Here is a 23,639-nt window from a genome sequence, read left to right as displayed (position 1 = left end):
TGCAGACCTCACTTTTTACTGAATGGTTTATTCGGCCAGTTTAAGGGGGCATTTGAAGGTCAGCATGTTGCTATGTGTCTGGAGCCATATGTACATTCATTGATATGACATAGAAAGCCTACAGTGTAAAAGTAGGCCATTTTGCTCATTGAGTCCACACCAACCTTCCGAAGAGCATCCCGAGCCTATCCCTGCATTTCTCATGGCTGATCCACCTAGCCTGCACTTTGCTGGACACTGTGTGGGCAATTTAGCTTGGCCAACCCACCTAACCTGCACATCTTTGGACTGTGGAAGGAAACCCCATGCAGACACGGGGAGAATATGCAAACTCCACACAGACACTCGGCCAAGGCTGGAATCGAACCTGAGTCCCTGGCGCTGTGAGGCGCTGAGCCATAGTGCTGTCCCACCATGTAGATAGTGCCTGGTAATATATGGCAGGTTTCCTTCCTAAAGGACATTAGTGAGCTAGATGAGTCCTTAAGACATTTGATAGCTTTATGGTATCATTACAGACACCAGATTTTAACTAGTTTTTTTTATTAATCACACTGAAATGCCATCAGCTATCATGGTGGGATTGAACCTGTATACCCAGACCACTAGCCTGGCTTCTGGATTAATAGTGCAGTGGCCTTATTATTATACCCTATTATGAAATCAGTTGTTCATCCCTCACTTAACACATCTACCAAAGATAGTGATAGTGTTCCTACCTGTGAGCCAAGAGACTGGGTTCAAGTCTAACCTACTCCAGGAGGTGTATAATAACTTCTGAGCAACCTGTTCCAAGATATTATCTACCACTAGGACTCTGTATACGAGCTGTCAGTGTAAGAGTGTCCTCCTGTTTTAAAAGATTTCCTATTACAGTCTGAGCTTTGCACCCCTGCCCCATCCTGATGTGAAGTATGTTCAATTTTGCCAATTCTAGCTGAAAATGGGAAGGGAATGAATGAATTTTTAAATTCAGTCCAGGTAGTTTATCAAAAGTCACTTGGAAATCCTGAGTGCTGTGCCATCATGACTTTAGTTCTCATGACTGATCAATTGCCTTGCGTTGAAATCAATTCAAATGGTCACTACCTGTTGTAAAAAAATCTGTTAATATAGGCAGATTTCATTTTTTAAATTTACGCGCAGGATGTGGATGTTGCTGGCTGGCCAGCATCCATTGCCCATCCCCTGCTGCTCCCTGGAGAACGTGGTGGTGAGCTGCCTCCTTGAACTGCTGCAACCCATGTGCTTCAGGCAGACACAGTACAGAGGGAATCTGATTGCTTTTTAACATTGGTGATGTCACGGTAAAGGCTGCACTGCCAAATGTTCTGTAAAAGAGTTTTAACCTTTATCATCAGCCAGATATTGAGGCACTCAATTAAAATCATTTAAACAATGAGGCAACAGCCAGAGGGAACAACTGAAACCAATTATATCGAGCCAATGCTCACTTTTCAGCGCCAGTCTCATGTCATCATCCAGGCTGAATTTCTCCATGTTACCATACATCAGCATAGCTAACTATGCACAATGGATATGGAATATTATCTGTGGCTCAGAACAGCAACAAGGGAGGCATTGGAGTGTCAGGGGATTGATTGGGATGTAACTGAATGAGGTGAGCAGTTTTCTTATTCGGAGTTGTCGAGTGTCTGGTCAGTATTGACGTTTAACTTGTTAGTGTCCCCTCCCCACAACCAGCACCACCACCACTGGCAGTCCCACTGCTTGAGGTTTTCAGTCAAGAAGTCCTATAAATGGCCTTGTTTAGGAGAGGCCAGATAGTTATGGAAAATCTAAAGCTATCAATAATTTTGCCTTAGTGAGTTATAATGATCTGAGATGCCATTCCTTAAAAGATTTAGGTTATTGTGGTAGGTTGGATTGTGGAATTGGGCTTACTCACAGGTCAGCCGTGATGTTATGAAATGGCTGTGCAGGTTTGAGAAATGGAAGGGTTTACTCCTGCTCCTGAATTGTATTTTTCTATGTCCATAATTTAGAAGTCCATTGAAAATAGACATTTGTGGGGCTGCAGGGAACAAGCAGGGGAGTGAGAACAGAAATGGGTCGAATAGCCCATTTGTATTTTTCTGACATATATCACTCAATGACTTTCTGTTCTCTTCAGCATTTATGAAATAGAGACTTATTTTTGTACTTGATAATTCGACGACAGTAATGAAATCTATCTTTCCACAGTTTCACTATGATGGCAATAAAGCAGTATTCTATGTTGAAGATTCTACAGCTGCAAATGCTTTAAAGCAGATATCGAGAAGAATTGTTGATAAGGATTTGTACAGGGTATGTGGCCATATAGATATATATCTGACAGTAACATGTTGTACCCGTGGTTTAAAAAAAAAATTCCTTTTGATGTAACAAAACCAAATTTGCTGTGTTGTTTGTCCTAACCACATCTGGATCCACGGCAGGAGTACCAAGAATTGCCATTGTTTTAAACTTGACCACTGCAGACATCAGGTCATTCCCCTGGGGTACCAGGTCCAGACAGTTGGGTCTCACTAAGCTGGACCACGGTGGAGGTCAGCCCAACCATGTCCCAGTCCTGTCCTCAAACCGCACAGTGATGTGAAACAGAAGCTTTTCTGTTTTCCAGCAGAGAATCCAGAAGGGGGCTTCCGAGGGTGGACGCTGAGAAATTTTGAGCTGACTGGGGAGTCTAAAATGGCTTCATGATAGGGTGGTGATCATTTAGGGCTGACCTTAAGAAATGTCTGCACTCAAAGCTTTGTGAATCTTTGGAATTCTCTACCCAGGAGGGTTGTGGGCAATGTACTGTTAAGTTTATTTAAGGAGAGGGCACACAGACTTTTGAGCTTCCCGAGAGTGGCAAAATCCTAAATTTGATTGCAAGCAAGCATTTTGATTTCCTTCAGGTGGCCATCATCATTAGTTCTTCGGTGCCGCCATCTTCCGTTTCAAATGAGCTCAAATCAGAGGAGATTGAACACATAAAGGTAAGGAAAGCTTTCTCGGACTTTGATTTAAAAAATACATTTCAGCTCCTGCAGGCCAATGACCAACTAGTTGTTAATAAATCCACATTTATGAAGAAAAAGAGAAGTTTTGCTGAGGAAGTTGCTAGTTTTGTTTTGAGCCTTTATTTTCAATGCACTTAAAAACAGAAGTAAGATGGAATAGAGAAGACCAGGAAGAGTTATCTATTATAGCAGAAAGCAACACAAGGATTGCAGAAAAGGAGCTTGCATTTATACAGCATCTTGCACTCCATCCAATCACTTCATAACTAATGTGCTACTTTTGAGGTGATGTTGTTACAAGCGTTAATGGCAGTTAAGATTTGAGTGTAAACTGCAGCGTTGGATGTTGAGCTGTGAGTCCTTTGTCAAGTTGTATTTGATTGAAGGATGCATGCTAGCATACATCAGGAAAATGTTCTCATCTTCAAACATTGAGAGGCATTGGTGGGGTGCAAAGTCTTTTTCCTGGGGTTGAAATGTCAAATACTAGGTTCAAGGTGAGATGGGGAAAGTTTAAAAGAGATATGCAAGGCAAGTTTTTTTTTACAGAGTGTAGTTGGTGTCTGGAACTTGCTGTCAACAGGGGAGGTAGAAGTAGATACGGTAGCAAAGGTTAAGAGGCATTGAGACAGACAAATGAACAGGCAGAGAATAGAGGGATATTGATCATATTCAGACCAATGAGATTAACTTAGAATGGCATTATGGTCAGTGCAGACATGATGGGCAAAAGTGCCTGTTCCTCTGCTATACTGTTCTGTGTTCACTTCTTGTAGTGTCACAGTGTCAGTTAGTATCGTGGAGAGGAAAGGTAAGGCCTTGGCTCAGCATCTCATTTAAAGAAAAGTATCTCTAACCATGTCCTATCCCTTGCTACTGTACTAGAGTGACAGTTTAGGTTATAGATTCACTCCAACATGAAGCAAGACCCTGCAGAAAGAGGCAGGATTAGTGTTGCTTTGGCCAGGAATTGACACCTTTTGGAAGAAAACATCTTGCATGACTTTGTAACTCAACTAGAATGGCAGGTAGTCTATGGCTGACATTGCAAGACTTCACCTATTCTTGTACTTCGGGCTAAGCAACAAGTGGTCAGTTGATATATCTAAGACTATTTCTTCATTTCATTGACATATCACCATTTAATTTGCAGCAGTGTATGAGTAAACGTTACGATGGATCACAGCAAGCCCTAGATCTAAACAGCATACGTAGTGACCCAGGTATGAATTTGAAGTTTGTTTATCTGTTAGGTACCATTTTTTTTATGGCTATGAAGCTGCCTTAGATAGTTAAGAAAAACTGACATGAAAAACATTGCAATCTACCCAATTTTCTTCCCCTGCTTCTTACCTTCTATTCACCCAGTTCTGGCATTTTCCGGGTCGTAGTTCTATTGCAGGTGAAACCGGGCACTTGAGAAATAATTTTACTTCTCTCTCTTGCCTCTATCCCCCAAATTGAAATGCGATATTTCGAGTTTTTCAAAAGACCTCAGCTCTGACTCGCTTTTTTTATTAATTTGTGGGATGTGGGCATTGCTGGCTGGCAGCATTTATTGCCCATCCCTTGTTGCCCTTGAATGGAGGTGGCCAGCCAACTCGTTTCCAGGTGACCATTTCGTCATTTCAGTGTTGCAGTGACATCTTGTGTTTTGAATTAACTCAGCCTAATGGATTTTCTCAAGCTCTGGAAACTCACCTCATGGAGTCCCGGGCTAATTATTTCATGGAAAGGGCTAGTGTTTTTGCAGCAGTATCTGTGGGCTTGGAAGAGATAAGAATGCTTTGTCCAGTTTGCCTGTTTTAGACCCACCTGCCCTTGTATGGAAAGACACCTCACTCATGAACTGAGGACTGTTCGATGAATTGTTGATGCTGTGGAGATTGAGACCCTTTCACCCAGCACACACCAAGAATTGTGTGGCTGGGTGACACAATGACTAGGTAGTAGAAGCACTTACCCAAGGTTTCTCCCCCCACCCCTCCCTAAGCTGGGTGGTAATTTGCATCATTGCATATAGGTCTTGGATGAATTGTAAGAACTGCTTCTGATTCCTAACAATTATTGTTTGGTTGCTCAGATCTCGTCTCTCAGAATATTGAAGTGGTGTTAAACAGAAGGAGTTCCATGAGCGCAGTCATCAAAATCATCGAGGAGAACATTCCAGAGGTATGCAGGGTATAAATTGTGGGAGGAGAAACACTTCATTCGTATTTTCTATAACAATGGAAAGGTTGAAGCAGCCAACCTCTGGTGTTTTCAAAATCCTGCAGAGGAACTTTCTGTAGCTTTATGTTTACTGTAATGCATAGCTAACTGGGGAATGTAACAATACTGTAGGACTAACAGGCCACTGCTGATTGTTTCATTAAAATGATGTTCTGCCCACTAGCCCTTCTATTCAGAATTCTGCCCTTGTCTGTTTGACAATTGTAAGCTGTGACTCCTCTTGTTTTTACAGTTGCTTTCACTCAACCTGGGCAATAACAGGCTCTACCGACTGGATGACCTGGCAGACCTGATCACCAAAGCGCCCAGTTTGAAAATTTTAAATCTTTCCAGAAACGAGGTGAGTATCTGTTTGCATCAATGGCGAGAAGCTTAGTTGTTATTGCTGTATGAACTGTGATCGAAATATATCACCCCCCCCACCCTACCTCTGAACCACCACCCCCCCCACCCTACCTCTGAACCACCACCTTTTGCATTCCCATTAATTCCTTCATCAGATGAGATGCAGTCACAGAGTAACGATGCTTTCTGTATTTGCATTGACATGTTGGGTTATTTCGACTTGCAGAGAAGCAGAGTTAGAGGAATTCATCAATATTCTGAATTATCAACCCTCCATGGTAGTTTTTAAATTTCATTGGTTGCTACAGGTTTTGACTGGTGCTTTTTATTAGGAACAATAAAAATTCTAAATAATGGAGGATCACTTTGTCAATGTCATCTTCATACATCATCGCTATATTCCATAATGTTATTAGTCTCCAGAAACCTATTGATTTCTGTCTTAAACCTGCTTAATGATTGAGCTTCCATAGCCCTCTGATAGAGAATTTCAAAGAATCACTGATTTCTTTTCAAAAATGTTCGTTCTTTTCAATCATAAATGGCCTGCCCCTTTATCCTGAAATGATGTCCTCTTGATTCACCAGCCAGGGGAAAGATCCTTTATATTTATCCTGTCAAGCCCTGTAAGGATTTTGTAAGATTCACTTTTTTTAAATCCCAGAGAATAGAGATCCACTTTCCTTGATCTCTCCTCAAAGCAATCCCACCATCTGAGGGATTAATCTCTGCTGCACTGACTCTGTGGCAAATAAATCTTTCCTTTTATCAACTTTGGGTTCTTGAGAGACTAATAGAAAAAGGCACTAGAAGCTTTTTTTCAAAATGTGCTTCTGTAAGACAAGGATGCACACACTATTACTCCTGGATACAGCTGTGCAATTTTATGGAGCATCTACAAGAATATTAATTGAGGTAACTCGTGAGTGTCTGTATCACTCTGTATTATGGAAAATGGAGGTCGCATACTTCAAGAAAGGACTTTTGGCTGCGATGCACTCATTTTGTATAATAGTTTACTTATTCTTGGAAAATGATCTCAAGTTGAAATTACCGGTTCAGAGGTAGCACAGGCATTTTGAGTGAGGTTGCAAAGGCAATGTTTTATTTTCATATCAGTGAAATCATTGTGGTCACCTTAAGGAATGTGCAACTTAAATCTCTGTTCAGCTCAAATCCGAAAGAGATCTGGACAAAATAAAAGGCTTCAAGCTGGAAGAGCTGTGGTTGGATGGGAACCCTCTGTGTGACAGCTTCCGGGATCAGGCTACATATGTCAGGTCAGTGGAAGGACCCCTTGCTGTGGTTTTGTACCAGGGGGCCCCTCAAATGACAGACAATATAATTTTCTTAAACTTATATTTAAAAATATTCTAATTTTCTCATTAATTTCTTGGAATATCAATAATATTTGGAGATAACAAAATTATTTTTCGCATAGCCATTAGTATAGATGTGGTGTTGACATCCCATGTATAAATATACGCTCTAAGTGAGTATCTTTCCCAATAGGCAAGCTGTTAATAACCTATTCTGTTTGTAATAGCTTTACCAAAACTCTGTAGGCCCAACTCTTGTTGTGAAAGACCATGGATTCATTTCTAATCCTTCTCCTTTAGGGTCTCCGAATGTGAGGGCCGTAGTCCAAAGACCCCCTAGTTGTATATTTTTTCCTGTTCAAATTTGCAACAGGTAAATTTGTGCTTTTTATGCTGTGGTTAGAGGTTGTGACGTGCTATATGCCTCAAGACTCAAGAAGATTTACCCAAAAGATTCCTAGCCAGCATCTTGTATTCCTAAAAAGCTTTGATTGATCTCAAAAGCCACTGATCACAGTAATAAGCCAGTTGCTCTTTACCTGATGAAGTTTGCATTGCAAACCTACAGTAGCAGTTTGCTTGGCATCAAATTTTGAAGAAAGGAAGAAAACCTGAACCACTGCCTGTGTCCGTCCTTAATGTCTGAAATGGATGTGGGTTTTTGTTGGTCAGTGAAGAAGACTGGTTAGCCAGTGACGGGTAAGATTCCTCGAGCGAGGAACAACCTAAGACAGGCACAGTCGTGCATTGGCCTTCAGAATAGTGGCCTGTGGTCATGTGGCTTTGGCAGATCCCTGGCTTTTGCATCTGTATTGGGAATCTGGTTGAGTTTCTGGCTGGCAAAGCAGCTTGATAGAAGGAAAATCGTGCACTCAATACATTGTATTCACTGTATTTTTAACAAAGGAAAATGCCAGTTTTGTGACATCTTTCAGAACTGATTTAACAACAAACCTTTGGGAAGGAGGGAAAGCTCATTGAATCCTATTACAAAAGATTTGACAAGATGTCAGTAGTTTAAAAATTATTTTAAGATGTCATGATATAATATGACCAATTTTAATGAGTGGTTGTATAATTAGGTGTTCTTTGGACAACAGACCTTCATTCTACACTCATCCTAACTCATCCACTTTGTGTTTTCCCCTGGTTCTCTTCCCTTGCCTTTGTTATCATTCTCTGTTTCACTGGCTTTTGCCTCGTTTTGTTACTCTTGAGATCTACTTATGAGACCTTTCTTGTAGGTTTTTTAAAAAAAAATCTAGATTTGCCAACCAATTGTTAATTTTTGTTTGTTCCCTCCTGATGTCCGGTAATAATTTGGGTGGAGTTGATAGCTAACACCACTGTGATATCACACTGGTTTAATCCTTCTCCCCACCCAATTCCAACTAACCAGAGTGTTGGTATCTCTTTTCCCAACATTGATCCTGTTTAATGTCGCCTCTGCACAGGTGAGTGATAGTTTGGTAAGTAAACGGAAACTGAATATGCGGGAGAATGCAGGCACTGTTGCTTTTAGTTGACCTTCTAAGGCTTTTTAAGAGCAAACACCCATGCATCCCAGATTTAGCTTTGCTGTTATTCACGTGAGCTGATGACTCCCAAGATAGTTTGTGTCCTCGTTTCGTAAATGAATGAATTCCAGTCCCTCAGTATTCAATGTGGCTGCTGGAATGTGGTGTGGACTAGCGCCAAGTTGCTGTAAATTCCACATTATTAAAATTGGTTGGGCAGTTTAATTATTCCAGGCACTTGCTTTAAAAAGAAATGAGTCTGCTGCACCAATATCCAGAAGCAGATGAAAATGGAATGAGATTCTTTAGTAACAGACAATGAATATGAAAGATAAATTCACTTTACGCTGAAACTTTGTGTATGTGTCTGTATAGAGACCCTTTCTCTTCCTGCTTCCAGAAGTAATTTACCTCAACAATTGCTGTAAGTTTGGCTGCATTTAGCTTTTGTAAGTGTTTTTAATGTTGCTAAATAGGACCAACAAAAAGCTTGCTGCTCCAGTAGATTTAATTGTTGACCTAAAACCAATTAATGCTTGATTTTTCCAGCATTTCAAAACATTCTGATCTTTTAGATGCACTTATGGCAATTACTAGACATAATTATGACCGATGTCCAGATGCAATGCAGCAGAATCACTTCCAATAACACATCCTAGACCGTGCCATCTCCTATGAAACATGGAACCTGAATCACCTCTACATGCGCTCTGCCACTGTGAAGATGAAAGTGAGGACTGCAGATGCTGGAGATCAGAGCTGAAAATGTGTTGCTGGAAAAGCGCAGCAGGTCAGGCAGCATCCAAGGAGCAGGAGAATCGACGTTTCGGGCATGAGTCCTTCTTCAGGAATCCTGAGGAAGGGCTCATGCCCGAAACATCGATTCTCCTGCTCCTTGGGTGCTGCCTGACCTGCTGCGCTTTTCCAGCAACACATTTTCAGCTCTGTGAAGATGAACCAAGTTTCTGTCAGGCTCCAAATGCAAGTATGCATTATCCCACGCCAGCTTTATATTCTCAAGGGAATTGTGCAGTTTCACAAACTGTTGTGGCAAACAGTGATTCCAGAGCAGCACTTAAAAGGACATCCACTGGTCTGTTGCTACTGAGTAGTGAGTGCATTGCAGATGTGAGAGAGTCATCCTGTTGAGTTGTTTATGGGGCCTGCTGCTGACTGACAGTGTTCCATTCAAACATTTGGCAGCTATTGATAAGAGTGTTCCACTTGTGCAATGCCAGGCCAGGACAAAAGGTGTGGAATGTGGGTTAAAGTTCTCATCACAAATCAGCATGACCTTTATTTCAACTGAAAAGCCAGCTTCCTGAAAAATCGATTCTAAAGGCAGCACTATTCAAAATGTTAAAGGTTATCCTTTTGCTTCCATTTCATTTTACTTCCAAAAATTTCGCACTCTTCCCCCATTTTTATCAAAATAGATCCTACCTCTCTTTTGAGGCTCCTTTTCTGGTTGAGGGACTGTTTAGAAAATGTCCTTGTAGCTGGGAAAGGAACTTCTCTGGACTTCAGCGTCCAGATTTAACAATGATTAGATTAGCGAAGATTCGAGAATCGGGTTGGTTTTGTTTTGGTCCGTCTCATGGGGGTGGCGGGAAGGCAAATGTGGGGCCACTTTCTTCATTCAGGCATCTGTGGAAGTTTTCTCATGTTTTTCCCTTTTATTTGTTTCACCTCTCTCCCTCTTTGCAATGTTTGACAGTGCTGTCAGGGAAAAATTTCCAAAGTTACTCAGACTGGTAAGTACATCGCTCACTGGTTTCTCAAAATTAATACGGTGTTTGTAGTATCCCTGAGAGCTGGGTGTAGTAATTGAATTGAAATAAAGATACTGATGGGATGAGGGTGGGCGTGGGGTGCAATTATGAAAACAGGTCTTTTTAAATTTACTGTAATATGATTATTTATATTTCCCACTTGTCTTCATTGATTTAATTTAGAACTATTGGATTGTAATTCAACTTTCAATGCAAGATTGGCAGGATCGCAGACTTCATAGAACTGGTTTTGCGAAGCCTTTTGTTTAATTTTGGGTGGGTTGGCAATGGAAAGGGATATTTAAAATGCACAGGTCTGAATTATACTGCAATCTCCTGATGCTCAGTGGTTTTCTACCTATAGGACGGTCATGAACTCCCACCTCCCATTTCCTTTGACGTTGAGACTCCAACTACACTTCCTTCGTGCAAGGTATGGTAAGAATAGATTGCTTTGATAGGGAGGTGGATATCTTGTACTGAAAATGACTTTGTTGTGGAAGATTTGGTGGATGCAGGTTGAGACAGTGAGACTGTTAATGACACAGCACCTCTGGGTAGATTTCAGATTTGATCAAGTGCACAAAGGCCAAGAGGTAATGCTGAGTCGATTTCATGCTCCAGTTGGGGTATGGTGTTAGATTCTACAATCTAGGAGCAATGCAAGGGCTTTGGATAGAGGACTTCACAGACTCTATAGTATGTTGCCTGAAATGAAGCAATGACAAATTTGAGCATCAAGCAAGACTTGAGCATTGGGATCATAATGCATATAGATCACATGGTGAGGTGGCAGGAATGTTACAGGGTAGACAGGAGTACCAGAGGAGCCATCTATCATAGAATGGTTGCAGTATCAAAGGAAGCCATTTGGCCTGTCATGTTCATGCAAGCTGTCTGCAAGAACACTTTGACTAACTCTAACTGAGATCGCCAGCACACTTTCAGACAGTGCATTCAAATCCTAACCATTCTCAACATTTAAAATGTCTTTTTTTTACACTCATGTTGCAGTTACTACTTTTGCTAGTCAGTTAAAATCTGTTCCTGACTTCTCTGCCAATGGGTACATTTTCTGTCCATTTCCTTTGTTTAAACCCCTTTCAATTTATCAAAGCTCCGTCCTCCTCAACCTCTCACGCTCACCAGTGTATCTGTGAAACAGAAGTTTCTTATCCTTGGAACTATTTTGGCAGATCTATTCTGTATCTTTATGAAAGCCTTAACATCCTTCCTGAAAGCGTGGTCTCGAGAAAGTGCTTTCTTTTTGTTATTCGGTCTTGGGTGTGAGTGACTCTGGCAAGGCCAGTTTGTTTCGTCTATTGCCTCTTCCCCTCGGGCAGTTAGTGGTCAGAGATCTATGTCTAAGGGGCTTTGCAAACTGTTTCAAAGGGCACTTGAGAGTCAACCCCATGGATGTGGGTTTGGAGTCACATGCAGGCCAGACTGAGTAAGGGCAATAGATTTCCTGTTCTGAAGAACGTTGAACTAGTTGCTATTTTGAGACAATGCAGTGGTCTCCTGATCACTTTTCATGAGGTGAGCGTTTTCTTTCGGTTTAAATTCATTGAATTTAAAACCCTTCAGCTAGCCTAGTGGAATTTGAATTTGTTGCAACTGAGTATGAGACCAAACCAACAAAATCAGGCACACTCCACACTGTGAGCTAGTGTTTCAATTTGAATTTATCAAAACTCCTTTGCCTTTGTAGCCACACATAACCTCTGTTTAAACCCAGAATCTTGTATGCAGTATTACTCACCACCTTAATATTTAAGTCTATCCTGTTGTTCTGGCATTCAATTGATGGAGCGCTGTACTGTCAGGGGTCCTGGATTGGATGTGATGTTAACCTAAACACCACCACCTTATTGAGATCTTAAAGGCACTAAGTAAGAAGTTGAAGATATGCTGTGTTCAGAGGTCTTTTGAGCAAGTTGTCAGATATGCAAGAATCATGGTGATTATTAGCGTTAGGTAAAGTGTGGATATAGTATTCAATGCGCTATTTGTTTTCTTTTAACAGGCTAGTTACTTTGGTACAGATGAAATCAAAGTGCTTGTATCACGATTCATACAGCAGTAAGTACCTGGACAGTCAGATGTGTGTCAATCTTTATACATGAAGAAAAAGGAACTTTTAAATAAGATTTTTTTATTGTCAGGTACATATATAATTCTGTCCTTTCGACCGATTCCAGGCCAGCCTTTGCTTTAAAACAGTGAATCTCAGATTTGAACTGGATGCAATAGTCCATTAAAAGTTGTGTCATCCATTTGTCTATTCACTGTAACCCAGCACATTCTTCTATTCCCAACTTGTTCTTGGAGCCAATTTCACCAAAAGCAAGGGAAAATTGTGTTTTTTTTAAAAAAAGCTAGAAATCTGAAATTAAAAACAACAAAGGTTACCCTGCTGTGCCGGTATTTTGTCATTCCATGATCGTTTGTTCTGTCTTCTGTTTGTCCACCTGACTGTGGTGTGATATCTATTTATATGTGTCCACTAGATTTCATTCTCCTGATGTTCTCTGGGTGTTGCTGAGCCAGCGTGGCTTATGCTTGGAGATTTTCCTCTTTCAGCTAAGGCTTTTGAGCCAAATGTCTGGTCACCTTGTGCTTCAGTAACTTCCAGTGATGATTTGTAATATGACACCACCAAAGTGTGTTGACAGTATTTTGCCTAATTGCTGTTAGTTTCCACTGCCATAACAGTGTCAGGCCTTGCCCTATTTCTGTACTTATACTGCTCAAGGAGCTCATCCGTGCTGTAGTTGTCTATAGACTTGACAATTCCAACTTTCCCTTGACCTCTGTCCTCTAGGCTGCAGGACTTGAGCTTGTCCCAGGCTACAACCTGGTCCCTCAAAGTCCTTTTCACCCATCAGGCCTACAGTCGTCATGACTACGTTGACTCCCAGTTTGACCACGCCTGGATTTTAAAGTGTGCACCCTAATTCCCAGATCTCTCCATGGCCTTTCCCGTTTGCATGATCTCTGAAAGTTCCTCCAAGATCTCTGAGCTCTCAGTTCTGGCAACAGTTGTAACTCTGACTTTGATTTCTCTGGCTTTGGCGGCCATGCCTTTGCTGTGAGCTTTTAAAATGTCAGCCTGAAACTCCTCTATCTCTATCACCTCTTGACTCTGTACATTTGCAACCTCCTCCAAAGCTGTCCTTAAAACCTGTTTCTGGCCAAACTTGTGGTGGCCTGTCCTTTTATCTCTTTATGGGGCGTAGTGTCAGATCATGTTTCACAATATGCCTATCAAGAGACAATTACGCAATACTTCACAATGTTAGAGGAGCTGTTAACTTCCAAGTCATGACTGAAGCTAGAGGAATGGCACCCTTGTTTCTTTTAAACAGGAAAAGACCGGGTAGATCATAAACCACTTCCACTGTTTGGGGATTCTAGAACTAGGGGCATACTCTGAGAATTGGGGCCAGACCATTGAGGAGAGAAGTTAGGAAATACTTGCCCACAGAAAGGGTGGTAGATGTTTGGCACTCTTCCACAAACAGCAGTGGAGGATAGATCAGTTGTTAATTTTACATCTGACACAGCCAGTGGAAGGATGTGGAAGCTTTGAAAGGGTTCAGAGGATGTCTACTAGAAAGTTGGTATGAAGGGATGATCTTATGAGGAAAGGTTGAGGGACTTGGGGCTGTTTTCATTAGAGAGAAGGAGGTTGAGAGGTGACTTAATTGAGACATATAATCAAAGGGTTACATAGGGTGGACAGTGAGAGCCTTTTTCCTCCAATGGTGATGGCTAGCACAAGGGGACATAGCTATAGATTGAGGGGTGGTAGATATAGAACAGATGTCAAAGGCAGTTTCTTTACTCAGGGTTGTGGGGTGTGGGACGTGCTGCCTGCCAACTTTAAGGGCATTTAAGTGGTCATTGGGTAAAGATATGGATGATAATGTAGGCTAGATGGGCTTCAATTTGGTTTCACAGACTGGTGCAACATCGAGGGTCAAAGGGCCTGTACAGCGCTGTAATGTTCTATGTTCTAGCTGCATTTTTGTAAAGTTAAGGTCATAAGGGATATGGGCCAAAGATCGTATCTGGAGTTGGGCTAGTGGTCATTGAATGGTTGAACGGGCTTGAAGGGCTGAATGGCCTCCTGCTCCCCTTAAAGGAAAACAGAAGGCAACACGTGCATGCTGAGTAGAGCAGTTAAAAATAGCTTTGCAATCTGGAGAATTACTGAGCAACCTCCAACAAAACAAAGGTCTGAACTCTGTCTAGTCTCTTCTGTGTTTGAAAAGTCTTTATCAGGTGGTCTGTCTCCCTTTGTGGAAAATAAATAAAATATAAGAAAGGGATCAAAAGTCCTAGAAGAAGAAATGTTTTTCATAAAATGATTTATGGATTCATGTATCTTTAGAGTTGATATGTCAGGTTAAATAGAGTCATAGAGACGTACAGCACAGAGACTGTCCAACTCGTCCATGCCGACCAGATATCCCAACCTAATCTAGTCCCATTTGCCAGCAATTGGCCCATATCCCCCTAAACCCTTCATATCCATGTACCCATCCAGATGCCTTTTAAATATTGCAATTGCATCAGCCTCCGCCACTTCCTCTGGCAGCTTATTCCATACACACATCACCCTCTACATGAAAATGTTGCCCCTTAGCTCCCTTCTATATCTTTCCCCTCTCACCCTAAACCTATGCCATCTAGTTCTGAACTCCCCCCACCCCAGGGAAAAGACTTTGTCTATTTATCCTATCCATGCCCTCATGATTTTAGAAACCTCTGTAAGGTCACCCCTTAGCCTCCGATACTCCAGGGAGAACAGCCCCAGCCTATTCAGCTTCCCTCTATAGCTGAAACCCTCCAACCCTGGTAACCTCCTTGTAAGTCTTTTCTGAACCCTTTCAAGTTTCACAACATCCTTCCAAAGGTGGCTTGTCCATCAAGAGTAGGCACTCCTTGTGTTGGAGAGTTTATTACAATTGATTGCTCTGTCTGCCCAGCTCCTGATACAAAGTAGTCTGTCTCTCATTCATTTAGCACCTCATTTTAGACCAAAGAATGAGTGAGACAGCAGCTAGTGTGAACTGTTCAGTGTCACTTTGGGATATCAGAGACTTCAATAATCCAAACCAAGCTGACTGACCAAGGGAAAGACCTTTGTTGCCACCCCCTGACTTTGTTGTTCTTCCCTTTGCAGGTACTATTCGGTTTATGATTCAACAGACAGGCAAGGGCTGCTGGATGCCTACCACGATACAGCTTGCTGCTCGCTCAGTATTCCCTTTTCATCACAGAACCCTGCCAGGTTTGTGACCTTCAGGCAAACTCAGAGTGATACAGGGCTTGAATGCCAGCACACATTTGCAGGCTCATAAGCACCTTACATACCTGCACCTGGCACTTGCAACCCTGTACATGCCCTGGGCCCACACCCACTTACACACCCTCCATACATCCCTGCACATGCTCTACACGTGTCACCCATACCCCAAACATGCACTTTGCACGAGAATCCCAGGTTTGCACTGCCTTTCCTCCTCCCCCTCCCCCCCCCCCCCCCCCCCCCCCCCCCCCCCCCCATACACAGTGACCCCTACAGCCCACACACAGACCTTCTCCTGCTCTGCCCCTCACACACTTGCACCCCCTGGAAAGGAAGATGAGTCCCTCTTCATGGATGCTGGGGGAGGAGGGAGGGAATGTACCCTTTTATGCACCTCTCTGGGTTCATAAAACTGATTACAGAGGAACCTTGATTATCTGGCATTTGATTATCCAAATATCAGATTGTCTGGCAAGATCATAATGTCCCGATGCTCAGCAAAACTATGTTATCCGGCATTCGATTATCTGAAGGAAATACTCCCCGCCTGTGTTCTTTGGATAATTGAGGTTCCTCTGTACTGAACTCGATCACATCGTGTTACAATAGTGAGCTCTGGTCCTTCCCAATGGCACTCACAGCTTTGTGAGAATCCTGCTGGCTGGACATGGGAACAATAAGATTGCCTATGCCAGGCCAACCGCTGTTTGGGTGAGGCATTTAAAGCAAGCATTGTGGATGCTTGAGGCACTGCCCCTTTGATTAGATAGAAAATATTCTGTACCCGGAATGTGCATTACCGCAACAAACAGAACTGAAAGGAGAGCATGAAGATTCTTGAGTGAATTTTTTAAAATGGTTATTATTACATAACATTTTACCATGGTGTTGTGAAGGAAACAACTTGGGGCAGCTATTACCTCACCTTGCAAGAGCTGCATTTCTTCACTGTCCTGAAAATAATGTGTTGTGTCCAAGCAGGAGCAGTCTGGGAGAGTATTTCAAGGAGAGCAGAAACGTGAGGAGACTGAAGGACCCAAGTAAGTCAAATACAATTTGATTTTTGGTTTCATATGCAGCATTCTGTCCTTTAAAAGAACACCATGGGTGACCTTATAGAGGTTTACCAAATTATGAGGGGCACGAATAGGGTAAATAGGCAAAGTCTTTTCCCTGGTGTCGGGAGTCCAGAGCTAGAGGGCATAGGTTTAGGGTGAGAGGGCAAAGATATAAAAGGGTCCGAAGGGGCAACTTTTTCACACAGAGGGTGGTACGTGTATGGAATGAGCTGCCACAGGATGCGGTGGAGGCTGGTACAATTGCAACATTTAAGGGGCATTTGGATGGGGATATGAATAGGAAGGGTTTGGAGGGATATGGGCCGGGTGCTGGCAGTGGAACTAGATTGGGTTGGGATATCTGGTCGGCATGGACGGGTTGGACTGAAGGGTCTGTTTCCATGCTCCATATCTCTATGACTGTTGCTCTGTTTCCATGTAAAGTGAAACGCAAAGCAATCAATATCAGAAGATATTAGAATCCGTTTTGCTTTGTGATTTTTTTTAATAAAACTATGAAAATTTCCTCTGGGCTCAGACCGGACGCTCAGGACTCAAACGAGGGAGTATCTTTTAAACAGATTAGCTTCTGATCCAGCTGAAAGTTCTGATATAGACGCTTGCGATCGATCATGTGACGATCGGAGTCGTAAACAAAATGACATTTATTTGAAAAGTACTGAAAGCCAACTTTGCATTAGGTTACCACTCAATGTTTGATTTTTTTAAATGAGTCATTCAGTTTCAAAGCACCCAGATGATTGGGGAAGCCGGTGATAAAGTCCAGTACAATCCTATTGTATAGCACATCCGTGTATTTGTGCCTGCTGGATTTCATATTAACTGCTGTATCTTGCACCACTTTCCAAACCCAGGCTCTGTGTACTTTTTGAGATGTTGCATTGTTTTTGCTGGAATCCTCGCCTTACAGGATATATTTGTATTCTGTCAATTGCAATCTTATCTGTCTTTTCTGCCTGTGATAAAATAATCTGCCGTCTGATAAGAGTAATGTTGAAAGCAACTCAAGTTTTTATTTTGACTTTGCTCCATACTATCCGGAAATCGCTGACTCAGGCTCCTCTCTTATTCCAGCTATGTGGAACCTCACTAGAGAGGCTGACCTTGTATGAATGTTCTTCTGCCATTGGGGTATTGTAATTGTTATCTAGCACCCACGTTCACAGAGTCTCTGACAGTAATGAGAAATGATGACTCCAGTGTCATGTTCTTTGAGCCCATGGTCACAGCCCTGAATCGGATCGGCTAGCTCCATACAGACCAGGGATTCAACCTTAATCTGTGCAGCTTGTGTCTCTCATTACTGCACCACCTAGCCATCTGTGCAACTGATCTCAGCCCTGCGCACCCTCCCATACGTGGTGCAGGGTAGAATGTTCCCAGCTTTCATGATTGCTGATCTCTTGGGCAAGAATCTGCTGTGAGAAGGTGAACGTTAGCCCCAGTTTCTAGTTGTCTGTCTGCTGAGCCTGTGAATGTGGAGTGAGAGTAGAATTAGGCTCCACCGTTATGGCTAGTGCTGTTGAATAGCAGGCAGTACCTCACATTTGTACACATTGCTATACCATGTAAGGTGTACAAATGCACTCTGACGTAGGAGTAAGAAGCAGGATGATTGTACCTGGCAGGGGGTGAGTTTAGGAACAGGAGTGTCTGATGGTATTAGCTGGGGAAAAGGATTTGAAGTTTTTAGAGGGGCAGAGAGCAGTTAAGGGAAGGACTTCTTCACAGTACAAATTTCCCCTGACAAGAATTGTGGAAGAAAACGATTCTCGAGATAAAAGGTTAGGGTGGAGGTAGCTAAGGAGAAAGTGAGTACTGCAGATGCTGGCGATCAGAGTCGAGATAGTGTGGTGCTGGAAAAGCACAGCAGGTCAGGTAATATCTCGGAAACTGCCTGACCTGCTGTGCTTTTCCAGCACCACACTCAGGAGGCAGCAAATGCAGCCAGATTGTAAGGTTGTAAGTGTGAAGAGAGTAGATGATGAACAGTATAAACCTGACAGCATTATCAGATGGGCATTACACTGGGAACATTGCCTTTTGAACTTCATCGGGGCAAATGCCCAGTCATCCTTGGCTGCACTGGCTGTAGAGAACTCCGTTTGAGGCCTCATGTCACAAAACTTCAGCTGCCTCATCCATTTCACAGAGCATTGAAACACCAGTATACTGCTTTTGCTTTATCTCAGCTATTTAAAATTGTTATACTGCTCTTTTCAAAAACAAAAACCTTGTAGAGTATTCCAAATTAGATTTAAGTATATTGCTCAATAATACTAGGGTTTAAGTCAGGATTGAGTGGCCTCACTGAAGATAATTGTCAGATGTCAGTGCAGGTTTAGACAGGCAAAGGGTACCATGAAAAACAAATTCGCGGAATGCATCAGGGATTGTTTCTTCGAGCAGTACATTGCAGAACCTAATCAGGAACTGACTCTTTTAGATCTCCTAATATCGCCTTCAATTAATATTCAGGAAGAACAACTCCATCTCAAACCAATGTCCTCAACTCAAAAAGGACAATTACAGAGATATGAAGAAAGAATTGTCCAAAGCAGGCTTGGACAATAAGTAAAGAGGAGAGTCAGTGGAAGACACTGAAGCAGATACTTCACAATGCTAATGGACTTTATTCAGAAGAATCGAAAGGAAGACTTCTATTTAAATGAAGGGATACCCCAAAAATGCAGTGCAGTGAGATCTGTATGTTCTTGTGCATGAAATATCAAATGTTAGCATGTAAGTGCAGCAAGAAATTAAGAATGCAAATGGAATTTTAACATTTGTTACAAGGGGTTTGGAATTTAATAATCGGGAAGTCTTGTTACAACTGTGCAGGGTGTTGGTGAGGTGCATCCAGATACTGTGTGCAGTTTTGATCCCCATTTTGAAGAAAGGCTGTTTAAAAGACATTCACTAGGCTTGTTCCTGAGGTGAAGGGATTGATTTTTCAAGAATGGCTGAACGGATTGGGTCTATTTTCATTAGGGCTCAGAAGAACGAGGAGTGATCGTAATGAAGCATATGTGCTTCTGAGGGTGTTTGACAGTGTAGATGTTAAGATGTTTCCACTAACAGAGGAATTTCAAGCTAGGGAACCTAGTTACAGAAGATGGTGAGACTCATTTAAAACAGGTGCGAAGGAATTTCTTCTCTGAGAGTAGTTGTATGTCTGGACCTCTCTACCACACCGAGTTGTAGGAAGCTAGATCACAAAGAGGTGCTGAACCATCGGGGGTGGGGGGGATGTTGAGGTCTATGAGGAGTAATCATGAAAGAGACATTGAAACTTGAATCAGATTGAGCCCCCCATGGTCATGTTGAATGGTGTGATAGTGCATGAGGGTGAATGGCCTCCTACTGCTTCTGTTTTGTATGTTGTGATATAGCAAGAATATCCAGACATTGGGTTGGGAAAGGAAGGGCACCGCACAAAGGAGCTAGTAAACAGCTTGCAGTGCCTGAGCTCAGAGGTTTTCCTGCAGAAGGGAATGCTGAAGGGAGATTCTGAAGACATCTCGAGGATTCAATCATTTGAACCCCAGTAATTGGGGTTTGTCACTTGTCACCGTTTCTGAAGCCTGGGGTTTGACTCAGACAAGGGAAAGTGCACAGTTTAGGTTTTGGCTGCTTCCTGCAGAGGATGATAGAGTGTGGAATGGACTACTGGAAAGAATTATCAATTGGATTACGTTTAAAGGATTGGATGATTACACCATAACTTTTTTTTTGGAGCAGCTGCATCTGTTTTTTCTTATTTGATGTTTTGTTACAGATTTCTGTTTGCTGTGTTTCAGAAATCCTGCAGAAATTACTGTTGTCACTTGTTGAAAATTGCTAGCTAAGGCCATTGTGTTTCTTGACATTACGCAGGTGTATGTCACCTTGCTGGTCTCTGTACATCTGGTGTGACTACTCTATACTCTTTTTTTTTCTTCTTAATGGCCTCAGTGGTGGGGATTAGGAAGCCTTATACTCTGATGTAGTTATGCACCTAACCTTATGGAACTGAATATCCTGACTGAGTAGTCTATATTGTACAAATCCCGATTGGAAAGCACCCTCCTTAGGTACCAAGGTCAGCTACACTGTGCTAATGAATACTTTTACTGCCTGCTGCAATCTAAATCCTTATTGTACAGTCACTGGAGACCCAAGTTTACCACACTGAGTGTGTCAACATATTGAGAGATGAGAAGACAGCCAGGAAGATAATTTTTAAAAACCATGTGTTGAAACACAAATCAATGCTTCCCCTTGCATGAAGCAAGTGAGAAATGTTGTTTCTGCAAAATGTTTCCATGTTGTTGCGGTCATGGTCAGTGACACAAGCAGAGAATGTGACAGGGCCTTGTTTTTATTGCTCTGCAGCAATAAACATTGGAGGCACAGTGTTTGGGCAGCATATACCTTAGTCCAAATAAGGCCTTCATTAGTCAAGAGTTAGTATGTGTTTATTTTTTGTAATTCCTGCTGGAGTTCCTTCTTTGGGTATTTTTGCTTTCAACTAATTATCTCCTTTTTTTTTGTTTTGCTCATAGCACTTCGGGCAAAGCTGCTGAAACACACCAGACTGAATGTTGTCGCCTTTCTCAACGAACTCCCAAAGACACAGCATGACATAGCCTCCTTTGTGGTGGATGTGAGCACTCAAACAGTAAGTGAAAGGCTGATTGTTTTCCGTGACTGTCCTGTTGACTCACTTCCTTGTGCAACCTTCTGCAGCCTTCCTCTCCCTCCCCCTTCATCCTGGAGGCACTCAGTTCCGATTTCAAAATGATGACTGGGCGGAGGGGGTGGAAAAATGCTTTGCTTGTGTGTCCACTCCTCATGGATCAGTCTAGATTTTGAGTGTCAGCAAACTGTTGGACTTACAGGTGTCCCATATCTGAACTTGCCTGGGATTTCCAGCAATGGTTCGAGGAATAGGTTTGAGGGGCCAAATCATGTCCTTCTGCTCCTAATTCCTTTGCAGGGGAACTGCGCAGCTTGGGCATCCATACTTCCCTTCTGTATGACTCCATCACGCAATGATAGTTGTGGGCATGGAACATGTCAAGCCCTCAAAAGCTAAGTCTCCTGGTCTCTTGACCAGTTCCATGCCCCTATTCAGCTGATGTGGCACTGTGTTAGCCGTTCCTTCACTACAGGGGAGTTAGAATCTTGGACCTCTCTCCCTCAGCTGCACTGACTGCAGCATTTTAACAAGGCAACTCACCACCTACTTCTCAAATGGATGGACAATAAATACCATTACCTGTACCCTGTGAACAAATTTTGAAGAAAGTGAAGACTCAACCTTTTTTTTTCTTTATTCAGTCAAATCTGGCAATGTGAGCATTTTCCTGTAAAAGCTGCTTGAGTTAACTGTTCTGAATTGGCTCTTGAGAAGGTGGTTGGTGAGTTTTCTCCTTGATTTGCTGGATGGCATATGGTGAATGTTGTTAGGCAGGAGGCAGGCCATTGCAGAACTGTGGCCCAGGGATGATGAAGGAATAACTGTGCAGCGTGGCAGAAACGTAGACTGCACCTGCTCTTCACCTTTCTCGCTCTCTCGCGCACTATCTCGTGTTATTTTGCATGTCTTCCTTTTACTTATCCCTACCTTTTATTGGTGCATGTGTTCTGCCTTTTGGTGATGATCTGTTATATGCTGTATGGGAAGACCCGATCGTCTTATGTTTTGTAACAGAAATGAAATAGGCCCATGAATGTAGCAATTATCAATATGGGGCACAGCTTATGGTGCAGTAAACCAGTGAGGTTATTCTCTAATTGCACCACTCCCTGTATTTTCCACTGTAAACAAACACAACTCAAGTATTACCCTTCCTTCACTTGGCCTGCCAGCATGGGAATCTTTCCTAGTGGAGTACATCCGTCCAACATGCGAACGCTTTATACGAATTTCTTGTAACTCATTCTTGGGGTGGCTGCAATCCTTCATTGCCCACCCCAGGATTTTGCCCGAGCACTAGCGAAGGAATGACAGTATAATTCCAAGTTAGGGTGGTGTGTAACTTGGAAGGTAACTTGGAGATGGTGTTGCTCCCTACATCTACTGCCCCTGTCCTTCCAAGGGGTTTGAAATGTGCTATTGGAGGAGCCTTAATGAGTTGTTGCACGGCATCTTGTAGGTAGCGTTACTGAGTGTCAGTGTGGAGAGAATGATTGTGTGTATTGGTTGGAATTCTGGTAAAGTGGCTGTGTTGTCCTGGCTGATGTCAAACAGGTACATTTGCATAGTGCTCGCAGATCCTCAGATAATCCATCATCATCAAGCATCCCCACTTCTGATCTTGGAGTCAATGTTTGCAGGCCAATGAAGGTAGAATGACCGGTAGATACTTCAGTTAAGGTTGGCAGGTTAGGTGAATTGGCCATACTAAATTGTCCCGATGTGTAGATTAGGGTGGATTGACCATGCTAAATTGTCCCACAGTGCCGGTGAGGGTGGATTGACCATGCTAAATTGTCCCACAGTGCCGGTGAGGGTGGATTGGCCGTGCTAAATTGTCTCAGTGTCCAGGGATGTACAGGTTGGTGTGGATTGGCCGTGCTAAATTGCCCCATAGTATTCAGGGATGTGCAGGTTAGGGTGGATTGGTCATGCCAAGTTGCCCCGTAGTGCTCAGGCATACGTAGGTTAGGTGCATTAGTCAGGGCAAATGTAGAGTAGTAGGAGAATAGGTATCAGCGGGTCCCTGTTTTGGAGGGTTGGTGTGGACCTGTTGGGTGAAATGGCCTGCTTCCACACTGTAGGGATTCTATAAAAACAAAAAAAAAATCATGTAGAAACTGGAAGTAATAGAGGCCATTCAGTCCTTCGAGCCTAATCCATCATTCAGTAGGTTGATGGATGCTCTTAGTGCATTATTCCCACGTATGGAAGAGGTGAGAAGTTATGCTGAATATATAATTAGTCCATACATCTGAGTATTGTATGCTGTTCTGGCCACTTCATTCCAGTCAGTATGTGTTACGCTGGAGAAGGTACAGAGAATAATTTATGAGCTGGAAAATGCAGCTATGAGGGAAGATTGA

The 23,639-nt window shown here is 42.6% G+C and overlaps 1 protein-coding gene across 2 annotated transcripts in view; it reads left to right on the top strand.

Moving 5' to 3' along the window:
* Positions 1 to 23,639, top strand: part of LOC132836244 (nuclear RNA export factor 1-like) — a 71,380-nt gene that overhangs the window by 37,788 nt on the left and 9,953 nt on the right. For both annotated transcript variants that reach the window (XM_060855597.1, XM_060855596.1), the window contains 12 exons: positions 2,206 to 2,310; positions 2,907 to 2,987; positions 4,165 to 4,234; positions 5,095 to 5,183; positions 5,476 to 5,583; positions 6,759 to 6,868; positions 10,142 to 10,178; positions 10,561 to 10,629; positions 12,223 to 12,278; positions 15,388 to 15,495; positions 16,495 to 16,553; positions 21,137 to 21,252. In XM_060855597.1, coding sequence (XP_060711580.1) covers positions 2,206 to 2,310; positions 2,907 to 2,987; positions 4,165 to 4,234; positions 5,095 to 5,183; positions 5,476 to 5,583; positions 6,759 to 6,868; positions 10,142 to 10,178; positions 10,561 to 10,629; positions 12,223 to 12,278; positions 15,388 to 15,495; positions 16,495 to 16,553; positions 21,137 to 21,252 — 1,008 coding nt within the window. The remainder of the gene's footprint in view (positions 1 to 2,205; positions 2,311 to 2,906; positions 2,988 to 4,164; positions 4,235 to 5,094; positions 5,184 to 5,475; positions 5,584 to 6,758; positions 6,869 to 10,141; positions 10,179 to 10,560; positions 10,630 to 12,222; positions 12,279 to 15,387; positions 15,496 to 16,494; positions 16,554 to 21,136; positions 21,253 to 23,639) is intronic.

This window comes from Hemiscyllium ocellatum, chromosome 46 (assembly GCF_020745735.1).
Source record: "Hemiscyllium ocellatum isolate sHemOce1 chromosome 46, sHemOce1.pat.X.cur, whole genome shotgun sequence".
Taxonomy (NCBI): domain Eukaryota; kingdom Metazoa; phylum Chordata; class Chondrichthyes; order Orectolobiformes; family Hemiscylliidae; genus Hemiscyllium; species Hemiscyllium ocellatum.
Note: the sequence above shows the minus strand (reverse complement) of the source record. Positions and strands in the feature narration are given on the sequence as shown.